General features: G+C 36.9%; 1 protein-coding gene across 1 annotated transcript in view; it reads left to right on the forward strand.

The window, feature by feature from the left end:
• LOC115429222 (potassium/sodium hyperpolarization-activated cyclic nucleotide-gated channel 1-like) overlaps positions 1 to 13,154 on the forward strand; it is a 368,916-nt gene that overhangs the window by 268,818 nt on the left and 86,944 nt on the right. Inside the window, 1 exon segment of the mRNA XM_030148500.1 lies at positions 6,347 to 6,508. Within this exon segment, the coding sequence (XP_030004360.1) occupies positions 6,347 to 6,508 (162 nt within the window).

Here is a 13,154-nt window from a genome sequence, read left to right on the forward strand (position 1 = left end):
TTCAAAGAGCTTTAAAAACACCTGGGCTTTGGATGGAAGGGAGCGCAACAACCCTGTGTTCACTAGAGAATAGGGCTGCAAGAAAATATGGGTTCTGCTATATACCACAATATTTCATTTCACAATACTGTATCGATATTGAAAAGTACTGTATCTATATTTTTAGGTATTTATTCAAATGCAGATATTGTGGAGGTTCATTTTTGTTTTTTTGGTTTTCTTTATTGTTGATATTTTATTTATTCTTATTTCACACTCTTTTATTCAATAATATTCGTTCCTTTGATGGGATTGAAGTCAAATCCTGTTCTGATGTTAGTTGTGAACTAATAGAATCTGAACATTTGAACAGGATCTGAAACTGGAATGTCTGGAAAACAGAATTTCAGTTTGAACACAGTCGGAACATTTGCTGATAGAACATTAGATCCTGTTGGGATCAAATACAAATGTGTTTAGGATTTGTGCAGATTTCTGCTGGAATTCAATTCTTCAAGGAAATAATCAATTAAAAAAAAAGAAACAAACAAAAAATTGCTTTTTTAACAGAATCATGATATATCGTGATATATCATATTGTGATCCTAGTTTTGTGATTTGTATCGTATCACCAGATTCTTGCCGATACACAGCCTTACTAGATAATGTCCAGGCACACAGTAGTAAAAGTCTATAATACTTTATAAATAAATGCAAAATTTACTTTATATATATATATATATATATATATATATATATATATATATATATATATATATATATATATATATATATACACACACATACAGGGTGGGGAAGCAAAATGTACAATATTTTGAGGCAGGGATTGAAAGACAGTGTATGACCAGTTAGTTTATTGAAAGTCATGAGAATTTATTTACCACAAGAAAATGTCCATAATAGAAAATGTTTTTATTCTATGTGTCCTCCTTCTTTCTCAATAACTGCCTTCACACGCTTCCTGAAACTTGTGCAAGTGTTCCTCAAATATTTGGATGACAACTTCTCCCATTCTTCTTTAATAGTATCTTTAACAAAGTCCACATTGCTGTGTGATGTTCTATTGGTGCATGTTCTAAAACGCCCCAAACAGCAGAATCCAGAGGGTTTAGATCTGGGCTGGAAGGCGGACATAAACAGGATTCCCAAAAATTGCTAAAGTTGGATTTGTTGCTGTTGTCAACAAGTGTTTTGGTGTTCTTGTGTAAGATTTGAACTTCAAATCCTATTTTACTGCATTTCTAACGCTCTTGTTGTCTGCCTCAAGTTCAATTGCCATTTTTCTCATGGATTTGGTTGGATCCTTTAGGATTTTGGATTTGAGAGCTTTAATAAAAGCTTTGGTACGTTTTTGTTGCTTCGTCCACTTCCAGACTTTCTGGTAATAGTTTTGCTCATAGTCATTCTCTTTCCATTCTAAACAGTCTTTATGGACACTCCAACTATTTCTGAAATCTCCTTTGGTGTGACGAGTGCATTCAGCAAATCACACACTCTTTGACGTTTGCTTTCCTGATTACTCATATGGGCAAAAGTTTGTGAAAAGGTATGGATAATAGTGTTAGGTATGATTATGACATCAGTATATGTTTGGGTTCAAAACAACTGACGTAGTGTCTGCTGAGAAAAAACAACTAAATGTTCAGTGTACATTTGGCTTCCCCACCCTGTGTGTGTGTGTGTGTGTGTGTGTGTGTGTGTGTGTGTGTGTGTGTGTGTGTGTGTGTGTGTATATATAAATATATATATATATCCTTTATTTAACCAGGTAAAAAAAAGCCTCATTGAGATTACAAATCTCTTTTTCTAGAGTGATCTGACCAAGAAAAGCAGTGTAACACAGTTTCTGACGATTCAAGACATAATCAACACAGAAAAAAACCACCTACAATCGATAATGACAACAAAATCATTTGTGCAAGTTTAAAGACACAAAAACATAAAGAGTCACTCCATCAGTTTCTTGTGTACTGTGTTTGTTTTAGACAGAGACAGAGTAATTGTTTTCTTTTTCATACATTCTGTAAAGTTACTGTGTGGTTTTATCTCAATATTTGTGTTCAAAAAACTGACTTTCTTACTTTGTTTCTTTGTTTATTTGATGAGTACAATGCATATTAATGAACACTCAGTACCAGAAAACATTACTTTGTGTAATTATGGTGGATTTAGCTGGAAGCTGGACTTAGTGTCTGCATAAAAGCAGTCTGTTTTTTTGTAAAATCAAATGCTTACTGTTTGTAAATCCACAGTAAAATGTGCTTCTGATGTGTGTTCTTTATTGTAACGTGCTGCTCTTCTGAACACACTGTGAAACATTTCATACTCATAGATGCCTTTTGGATTTACTGTCATGACAAACCAGTACTACATGAAAAATTCATCACTTTAACAACTGATTGTACAATTTACAGCTTTGAAACTGCATTAAAAACAGATATCACAAAAAGGGTGTAAGAAAATATAGGTTCCACAATATATCACAATATTTAATTTCATTATACTGCATCAATATTAAAAAGTACTGTATAGATATTTGTAAGTATTTATTCAAATGCAGACATGGCGAGGGTTCATTTTTGTGTTTTGTTTTTCTTTTTTGTTCTTATTTTATTATTATGTAACACTGTTTTGTTAAATAACAGTATTTCGAGCATCCTAAAAGCACATTTTATCATCTGAAAGAGGCAGATGTTAGTTCTTTCGTTGGGATTACAGAAAAATAATATCATGATGCTGGATTACTCAGGGACTGAACACTATGCATTCTTTTCACCACTAATAAAATATGAACATTAGAGCAGGATCTGAAACTGTAATGTCTGGAAAACATGATTTAAGTTTAAACACAGGAACATTTTGTGATAGAACATTAGATCCTGTTCTGATCAAACAAAAATGTGTTTAGTATTTGTGCAGATTTCTGCTGGAATTCAGTTTTTACAGGAATCAAAAAGAAACAAAATAAACCAAAAAAAAAAAGCCTTGTTAACAGTATTGTGATGTATCGCGATATATATCACTTCAATTCAACTTTATTTGTAGAGCACATTTCATGCACAAGGCAGACTCAGTGTGCTTCACAACAGGTATATAAAATAAAAACAGAAAAGAGGCACACAGGGCTTTACAGAAGGAGCTGGATATGGAAACAAACAGCAGTCCAGTAAACAGCAGAAGAAGGGAATGGGTTCATGTCCCAGGCATCCCCTGTCCTAAGACCCTCCGCCTGGGCAAAGAAAAACTGAAAACCCAGCGGGAAAAGAGGAACCTGAGAGAACCACAGTGAAGGAGACTTATCATGTCATGAGTTTAGTTTGGTCAGTCGTATCGTATCACCAGATTCACAGCCCTAACTATCCCCTGTTTGTTTGTTTGTTTGTTTGTTTGTTTGTTTGTTTGTTTGTTTGTTTGTTTGTTTGTTAGCAGGATAACTCAAAAAGTTATGGACAGATTTTAATGAAATTTTCAGGAAATGTTGATACTGGCACAAGGAAGAAATGGTTAAATTTTGGTGGTGATCGGGGGGGGGGCTGATCTGCCTTGGTGGAGGTCTGCGCTCTACGAGTGCTTTTCTTTCTCACATTTGAAGCTTTCTCTTTCTTTTCTTTTCTTTGCATTTCTTTTCTTGCCTTGTCTTTTCTTCTCTTTCTGTTTTCACACCATAAGGCAGTTTATAAGGTATTGAAAGCCATAAACTTTCAAACAGACCATAATTACTGTACCTGAAAATGATCTTTTATTTTCATTTCAACACATCAGGAAATGGTGAGAATTTATTAAACCCCCCCCCCCCCAATTAGTCATTCCTCCGTATTGAACTTCTTTTTGAAGCAGAAGTGATGGAAGAACTAACCTGGAAAGAATGGGCTCTTCATGCTAATGACAAACGGTGAATTAGCGCCACAGCTGACCAGACGCCGCTCACATTCTCTCGGAGCAGAACCGATGGAAATGAAACGGCGTCTCATTGCAGATATGCTTACTCACCCCGCTGATGACTTTCTATTCTGAAACTTCCTGCTCTGATTAAATAGCCGCTGTGGCTGTTAACACTCACCACAGCTCACAGCCTTTAACTCCACACACACACTAAGTACCCAGATCTGGTCACTTCCTGTTTCCCTCGGCGCCTCTCGCTCGGTGGTCGTTTTGTCCTGTACGTCTATTTCCAACATCGGTTAGTTTTCTTTGGAAAGCGGCCACGATGAATCATAAACAGCTCAACATGTCTGACACACACACACACACACACACACACACACACACACACACACACACACTGGCAGCAGGTGAATTCTCTCGTGGCCAAACAACACACCCTGCCCTCCACTTCAAAGGTGACTTTGTACTTCTGTGAATGTTTTAAGTGGTTTTTGTGTTTTTTTTGTACAAATTGTACAAAAAAAATTGTACAAAAAAAAAAAAATTGTACATTGTACCGTGATCCATGCTTTTGTAACCACTAGACTTGACTATTGTAATGCACTTTATGCCGGGTTGAGTGAAAATGCACTTTCCCGACTGCAGCTGGTCCAAAATGCTGCAGCTCGGCTTTTAACAGGGACACGCAAACATCAACATATTTCACTGGTTTTAGCTTCACTCCATTGGTTCCCAGTGCGTTTTAGAGTTGATTTTAAAATTCTTCTGTTTGTTTTTAAATGTTTGAATGGCCTTGCCCCCTCCTACCTGTCCGACCTGATCCACCCCTACGCCCCCTCTCGTGCTCTCAGGTCAGATCAGCTGCAGCTTGTGGTTCCAAAAACTAAAAAGAAGCTTCGTGGGGACCGTGCCTTTTCTGTTGTCGCCCCAAAGTTGTGGAACCAGTTGCCCTTAGATGTTAGACAGGCTCAGTCTGTACCTGTATTTAAATCACATTTACATTTACATCACTTTTTCTCATTAGCTTTTAATCAGTGAGTGACATGTCTGGTTTTTTTATGCTGTTTTTAACAGATTTTAACTTGTCTTTGTTTTTTATGATGTTTGTATTGTGTTGTTCTTAGCCCACTTAACACCCTGTGTGTTCACTAGTTTTATTTACTTATTTAATTCCTTGTTTTATGTTTGGTGTACGGCACTTTGGCCAGCTGTAAAGTTCCTAAAGTGCTTTATAAATAAAGTTGGTATGGTATGGTAAATTCTTTCTTCGTCTCTAATGCTGCGTTTCCACTACATGGAACCGGCTCAGCTCCACTCTGGTACCAGGTCCTATTCCAGACCATTTCCACTCTGGTACCAGGTCCGATTCCAGACCATTTCCACTCTGGTACCAGGTCTGATTCCAGACCGTTTCCACTCTGGTACCAGGTCCGATTCCAGACCGTTTCCACTCTGGTACCAGGTCCTATTCCAGACCATTTCCACTCTGGTACCAGGTCCGATTCCAGACCGTTTCCACTCTGGTACCAGGTCCTATTCCAGACCATTTCCACTCTGGTACCAGGTCCTATTCCAGACCAGGTCCACTCTGGTACCAGGTCCTATTCCAGACCGTTTCCACTCTGGTACCAGGTCCTATTCCAGACCGTTTCCACTCTGGTACCAGGTCCGATTCCAGACCGTTTCCACTCTGGTACCAGGTCCTATTCCAGACCAGGTCCACTCTGGTACCAGGTCCTATTCCAGACCGTTTCCACTCTGGTACCAGGTCCTATTCCAGACCAGGTCCACTCTGGTACCAGGTCCTATTCCAGACCGTTTCCACTCTGGTACCAGGTCCTATTCCAGACCAGGTCCACTCTGGTACCAGGTCCTATTCCAGACCAGGTCCACTCTGGTACCAGGTCCTATTCCAGACCCTTTCCATTCCAGATCCTCCCTCTTTCCAGTCCCTGGTCGTCATAGCGATGCGGTGCGTTCCTTCTGTGTGCTCTGCTCACAGTTGCTGATAAACTCACTGGTTGCCTGTTGTCTGGTCAAACTCCTGCTGAATGTTTGCGTCTGAACCTCCTGGACAAACCATGGTGTAGTTTTACAGACTGTCATCATGTGGATTCACCTACTGACAGATTTACTGGAAAAGGGCGGGGCACACACACCACTGACCAATCAGAGGTCTGCAGTGTTTACACAGTGTCACCTTTAGGATCTGGTCCCCAGTCCTGGAACCTCAGAGGACGAGAGACCAAAAAACTAGGACCAGGTACCAGAGTCCAGGTCCTTTTTCATAATGGAAATGCAAAAAGGCCGAGTCGAGTCGAGTCGAGCCGATACCACGCAGTAGGAACGTGGCCTAAATCCGGCTGCAGACCTAAAAGCCGAACCTGTGTTCTGTGAGTGGAAGTGACACCCATCAGGTCTAACTGAGGCCTCTGTTTGTGTTTGTCTTTCTCTTTGGCAGATTTTCCATATGACGTATGACCTGGCTAGTGCTGTGGTAAGAATATTTAATTTAATAGGGATGATGCTGCTTCTATGTCACTGGGATGGATGTCTCCAGTATTTGGTGCCTCTCCTTCAAGACTTCCCCCCCGACTGCTGGGTGTCCCTAAACGGTATGGTTGTAAGTATGACATCATCTTCTCTTTTTGTTTGTTATTTTGGAAAATGTTTTCAGCAGGTATAGCTTAACCCATAAAGACCCAGTGCTACTTTTGTGGCAGTTCCCAAATGAATTGTTCTTTTTATGTAAGCTTCCTGAAGTGATTTATCATCATTTATTATAGAGTCAAAACACAGTACTGGAAATCTCTCTGACGGGACATTTTAGAGACACTTTGACAGATTAGTGTTGCTAAAGGACCCACATTTTCACTTTTAAATTATTTTTTGCTTTAGTTGGACCATAAGGGATTATGTAAAAGAAGGAGGTACATTATATTGAAATAAATGTTGGAATTAGGGATGTAACAATATGAAAATTTCATATCACAGTTATCATTATTATTGCAGTATTGTTGAAATTGTGCTCAAAATGTTCAGAAAGTACTAATACACACACTGAAAGAATTTAACCAAGTTGTATTTAAAAAAACAACAACAACAAAAAAACAAATAAAATAATAGTCCCAATGTCCCTTCTGTGTCAGAAACATTCACATATTAACCCTTAGTGGTCTGAGTCTGTTTTGTCTGTTTTTCAGTCCTTTTGATTTGGCCTTTATATACTATAGAAACAAATGTTTACTATACCCATGTTTGGATCTGTTTTTTCAGCACAACTTCATCTGTATCATCTGTCTATTATTTTTTCACTTTAACCTACTATAAAAACATAAAAGGACAAAAAACACACAAAATATATAAAATCTGATTTGAAAAATGTATATAATTTATTGCATAAATAACACACAGATGTTTAATGAACCTTTTCACAGACTTTAAAAGTGAATATCGGTTCCAAATATTAGGTACAGAAAATTAAAATTGTAATAAATTACAACTATACTCAAATATTTGACATAAAAGCCCTGGAAAAGTGTGGTAATCAAACACAGTTATCATGATAATTAGAATTTAAACGCTAATACTAACTGTTGGCAATTTTATCGCGGTTTATCGTTATACTGGTAATCGTTACATCCCTAGTTGGAATCGCAATCAATTAAAGTTTGCTCTCTGAAGGGACATTACTGTGTTTTGACCCTATAATATTATCCTCTATTTTGCGTTTTTTTCAGTGAAAATCGGGTATTTTCCTGTATTTAAGTCATTGATTCTGTAGATGTTCATTAAAGCTCAAACAAACTAAGAGTTATTCCACCAAAAACAGAGAAAACTTGAGAAAAAGTGACATTTTCATTAAAATCTATCATTAACTGAACGTAAACCAAACATTTCCATCCACTGTCATTGATCCGACTCAAGTCATTCCATAAACATTGTGACGAATGTAAATATGTACATTTACAGATATATTCATTATTATTATTCTATATTACCCCTTTATCCCGTACTAAATAAAAAAATGATTCAGTTTCCTGGTGTGCCCACACACACCACACCATGTTTCTTTTAAAACTCCTCTTCTTCGCTTGTTGTACCATTCGTCAACATCTGTTTTTTTTCATTCATGTGACTCTAGTTGTGGAAAAAGGTCTTTCCATTGCAGTTTTGCATGATATACCGATTGCACTGCGCCCAAAAAAACACCTCTAGCCAACGCAAAAACTTTTAATCGAAAAACAAGAGTTTGGGCGAAATGGTCGTTTTTTCCTTTAGGTAAATTTTTCCGCACAGTTATATTTGCTGAATTTGAGAGTCAGCGGAAAAGCGACTAATGTTTTAGAAGATGACAGTGTTTCCATGGTAACTACAGAGCCTCTGAACGTCCAGATGGGTCATATGTGATGACCATGAAAAGATGAAGAACTGTATTTTAGACCAATTATTGACATGGATTGATAGAATCAGTGGGTCAACAGATGATAAACAGTTTAGATCTGTAAATCATTTTGGTCGATGGTAGATGTTCGGGTCTTTATGGGTTAAGACAGTAGTTGTAGATAGGTTGCAGTGTTCAGTTGAATCATGTTACAGAGTTAACTCCTAGCAAGAGAAATGCTATTAAATGTATTAATTATATTTATTGTATTTAACTGGTTAAAAAAAAAAAGGAATTGTGATCAAAGTTTTAAAGAGATGCTTGATGTGGGGCTGAAAAACAGTTCATGCTGACTTCAACATTTTCTGCCTTCAGGCTGTTAAAGGTCAAGTGCGTATGATTTATGGGGATTAAGGAGGCTGTAACTGCAGAAATGGAATATAATATTCAGAATGAGTTTCTATTAGTGTATAATCACACAGACGTCAGATCTGTTGTGTTTCGGTTGGAAGAGTCCGTACCTACAGTAGCTCGGAACAGACTTCTTCATCTTTGTTCGTTCTTTTCATTTTATATTGAGTGTCATCCAGCATTAACCCTTTAAAGGACACTACTACATGTTTTGTGCCTTTGTCTACTTATGACTTATGTGTTCATGAAAGTACCGCCCACTTCTATTGTTAGTTTGATCTCCTGCATCCAGACCACAGGACTCTGACACAGAACAGAACCTGACAACCTCACACATTCAACTTATTGATTCTTGATAGAACATGCCGGTGAGATAACAGGGACATTAGTTCTATTTTTTGTTCCTTTAGCCCAGCTTCTGCTTAGACTAGCATGCTTTTGAAATGGGCTTCATCTGAGTCCCACACTGTAAAAAAAAAAACTCTGAAAAAATGGTAATATTCCGGCAGCAGGGGCGCCAAAAAACTACTGTTAAATAACGGAAAATAATCATCTCATAAAAATACGGTAATTTTCCATAATTAAAATACAGTTTTTTGCCCTAACTTTACATGAGATTTTGCATATTTTTTTGGACTTTTTAATGTTTAATAAAGAATATTTTCATGTATTAAAACAATCCAATTCCCTATAAATATATATATAAATAATTTTCAGTGAGACTCAGTTGTCCAATCCACTGATAAAAACTGTATTTGGACAGTTTATCAGTGCTTATACATGTTATACATTCACAAAAATACATTTATTCAACAGTTTTGTTGTGAAACCTCCTGTAATTACACAAGATATTTGTCAATGAACAAACAAGTCTGGTTCAACTGACAGAACTAATACTTCTGTTACCGTTAACTGTCAGTAATTTTATCTTGTTTTATTTTTTTATTTTTATTTTTTTACAGTATTAAACTTTAAATTAACACTTTAATCTCATAAATAGAAAAGAAATATTTGTGAAATTATGATACATTTGCAAATGTATTTTAACTGTATTTTTCTGTGAAAAAAGAAAAAAATTCTTTTAAAAGATGTAATTTTTTTGGTTATTCACAGTTACAGTTTTTTCCTGTTCTTTTCCATTTGACATGTAAAATCACAGTCTGTTTTTGTCATTTCATTGATATTTTCCTGTATCTGAAAAATGCAGGAAAAATCTGTGAAATAAACAGTGAAAATTCTGTTAAATTACAGATTTTTTTTTCGTGTATAGGGGCTCCTGTGCCTTTGTCTGTTCCGTCTCTGCTCTTCTCTGTCTGTGTCGGGGTCAGTCGGACTGGGGCTGCTCCTCTTAGAGCGTTGTCATAGTGTGTGGAAGTGTGTGGAAGTGTGTGGAAGTGTGTGGAAGTGTGCGGAGGCCTCCTGGGTACAGCCCAGTGGAATTGCTGGCCTGGGGAACTCTTGCCTTTCCGTCTCCCTCGCTCTTCTCCGTGCCTCGGACTAATATTTCTGTGCTCCACATGCACGCCGCTCTCAGGCATCCGGCCGGAGGTGCACATGTCAGCTTTCCTCAACATCAGCGCTGCCTATCCCACTCTTATCTTTACTTGGAGGCCATGAATTGCCCGAGCGAGCCCAATCCCAGCTAACATGTGGTATTCATCCAAACAGACGTAATCCATCTCTGTTTGCACCAAAATGAAATTCACAGTGATAGAACTTCTCACATTACTGTCACAATTCATCCTTGCTAAATGGTGACTTTGTGAGGAGCAGCACAGATTTTATAACAATCCTTTCATCGGCATCACCTGCGTGGCATCTAAGGCTATTAGAAAATATCAGTTCTGCAAGATATCACAATATTTCATTTCACAATACTGTATCGATATTAAAAAGTACTGTATGGATATTTTTAGGTATGTATTCTAATGCAGATATTGTGGAGGTTCATTTTTGTTTTTTTGGTTTGCTTTATTGTTTATATCTTATTTATTATTATTTAACACTGTTTTATTAAATAATGGTTATCTGAATCCTCCTAAAAGCACTTTTTTCTGTCTGAGGCAGATGTTGGTTCCTTTGTTGGATTGAACTCAAATCCTGTTCTGATGTTAGTTGTGAACAAATAGAATCTGAACATTTGAACAGGATCTGAAACTGGAATGTCTGTAAAACAGAATTTCAGTTTGAACACAGTTGGAACATTTGCTGATAGAACATTAGATCCTGTTGGGATCAAATACAAATGTGTTTAGGATTTGGGCAGATTTATGGTGGAATTCAATTCTTCAAGGAAATAATCATTTAAAAAAGAAACAAATTTTAAAAATGCCTTTTTTTATCAGTATCGTGATATATCGTATTGTGATCCCAGTATTGTGATTTGTATTGTATCACCACATTCTTTCCAATACACAGCCCTAGTGGCAGCACCATGTCATCTGGAGAAAACTGAAGCCAAAGCCACAGGCTGAGTATTATGGGATGGCTGTGTCCTGAACATCTCTATGTTGGCGTTAAAATAGCTGTGATTAGTAGGGCTGTGTATCGGCAAGAATCTAGTGATGCAATATAAATCACAATACTAGGATCATGATACAATATATCACAATATATCATGATACTGTTAAAAAGGCCATTTTTATGGGTTTTGTTTTTTCTTTAAGATTATTTCCTGGAAGAATTGAATTCCAGCAGAAATCTGCCCAAATCCTAAACACATTTGTATTTGATCCCAACAGGATCTAATGTTCTATCAGCAAATGTTCCAACTGTGTTCAAACTGAAATTCTGTTTTCCAGACATTCCAGTTTCAGATCCTGTTCAAATGTTCAGATTCTATTAGTTCACAACTAACATCAGAACAGGATTTGAGTTCAATCCAACAAAGGAACCAACATCTGCCTCTCAGACAGAAAAAAGTGCTTTTAGGAGGATTCAAATAACCATTATTTAATAAAACAGTGTTCAATAATAATAAATAAATTATAAACAACAGAGAAAAACAAAAATGAACTACCACAATATCTGCATTTGAATAAATACCTAAAAATATCAATACAGTACTTTTTAATATCGATACAGTATTGTGAAATGAAATATTGCGATATAATATATTGCGATATATTTAAAAAGTACCTTAAGTTTAGAATTATTCAAAAATACTGAATTGAAATGGTAGAAATGTTTTTGTTGTTAATTTTTTTTTTTTTTTATTCTGGTGTGAATGCTGGATGCTGTACTCATTTAAGTGGATGTATGCGGTGTATCAGGTGAAAAGGACACGCAAAAAAATAAACTTTTGCTTCTAGCCTATTCCTTTTTTGGTTTTTATGTTTATTACGATTAATGTACTGAGTACAATGATTGATGTAAAACCAAAAATAAATTCATTCATTCATTCATTCATATATTGCAGAACCGATATTTTCTCACACCCCTAGTGGTGAATGTATTTAAGACCTTTCTCTAGTGAAAAATATGAAGCATAGATGCATTTGTGGGCAGTATTTGTAGATAATACTCATTGAGGATGTGTCCCAGGGCTTTGCAGATAGAATGTTCATAGTGACATGTTGTGTCTTGTCTGCAGGACGGCACACACAGCCTATATATAGAACTTCAGAAGCCTGTCTATACAGGGCTGATAACAGAACCGTAAAGCTTTCAGATCCCGGCACTTTCTTTATTTCTTCGACTGCTGGATTTGGATTACGACACATTTCAAGACACAAGCTTTTTTACAGTCATCTCTATCTGACACTTACCACTTAATCTGCATTTATAAGAGTAAAAATGCAAACACAACACAACACAAGGTAGTTCCAGATGTCAGCTGTTGACAAAGAAGGGCAGTTAAGTGTCAAACATGAACACTTTGTCTGGGCAAATGTTTGACATCAGACACTTTAACAGCTTTTAATCACATTCAACTGAGCTTGTGCTTTTTTTGATGCAAGTACACATAGAAAATGCAGTTGTAGCCAAGCAGGATTATTATGCATAGAGTGCTCCACATAAATCCATTCCCACTCCCACTGAGTGGCAGAAAGACAACATGCTGAGTGGCGGTGTTCAGCTTCAATCATGTGAAAACACACACACAAAAAAAACTCAAATGGAAAAGAGCAGTTGTGTGATTGCCCAGAAACACACCTGCGTAGTCTGACATCCACAGGTTCATTTGAATAGAACTCAGTACAGCCCCTGCTTCCAGTCCACTACTGGCTAAATATGGACAGTTAACAGTAGATGCACTAGAAACACTGTTGTTGTTAGGGTGTGTATCAGCAAGAATCTGGCGATACGATACAAATCGCAATACTAGGATTATGATACGATATATCACAATATATCATGATACTGATAAAGGCCATTTTTTGTTTGTTTCTTTTTTTTCCTGATTATTTCCTTGAAGAATCGAATTCCAGCAGAAATCTGCCCAAATCCTAAACACATTTGTATTTGATCCCAA

This window comes from Sphaeramia orbicularis, chromosome 12 (genome assembly GCF_902148855.1).
Source record: "Sphaeramia orbicularis chromosome 12, fSphaOr1.1, whole genome shotgun sequence".
NCBI lineage: Eukaryota > Metazoa > Chordata > Actinopteri > Kurtiformes > Apogonidae > Sphaeramia > Sphaeramia orbicularis.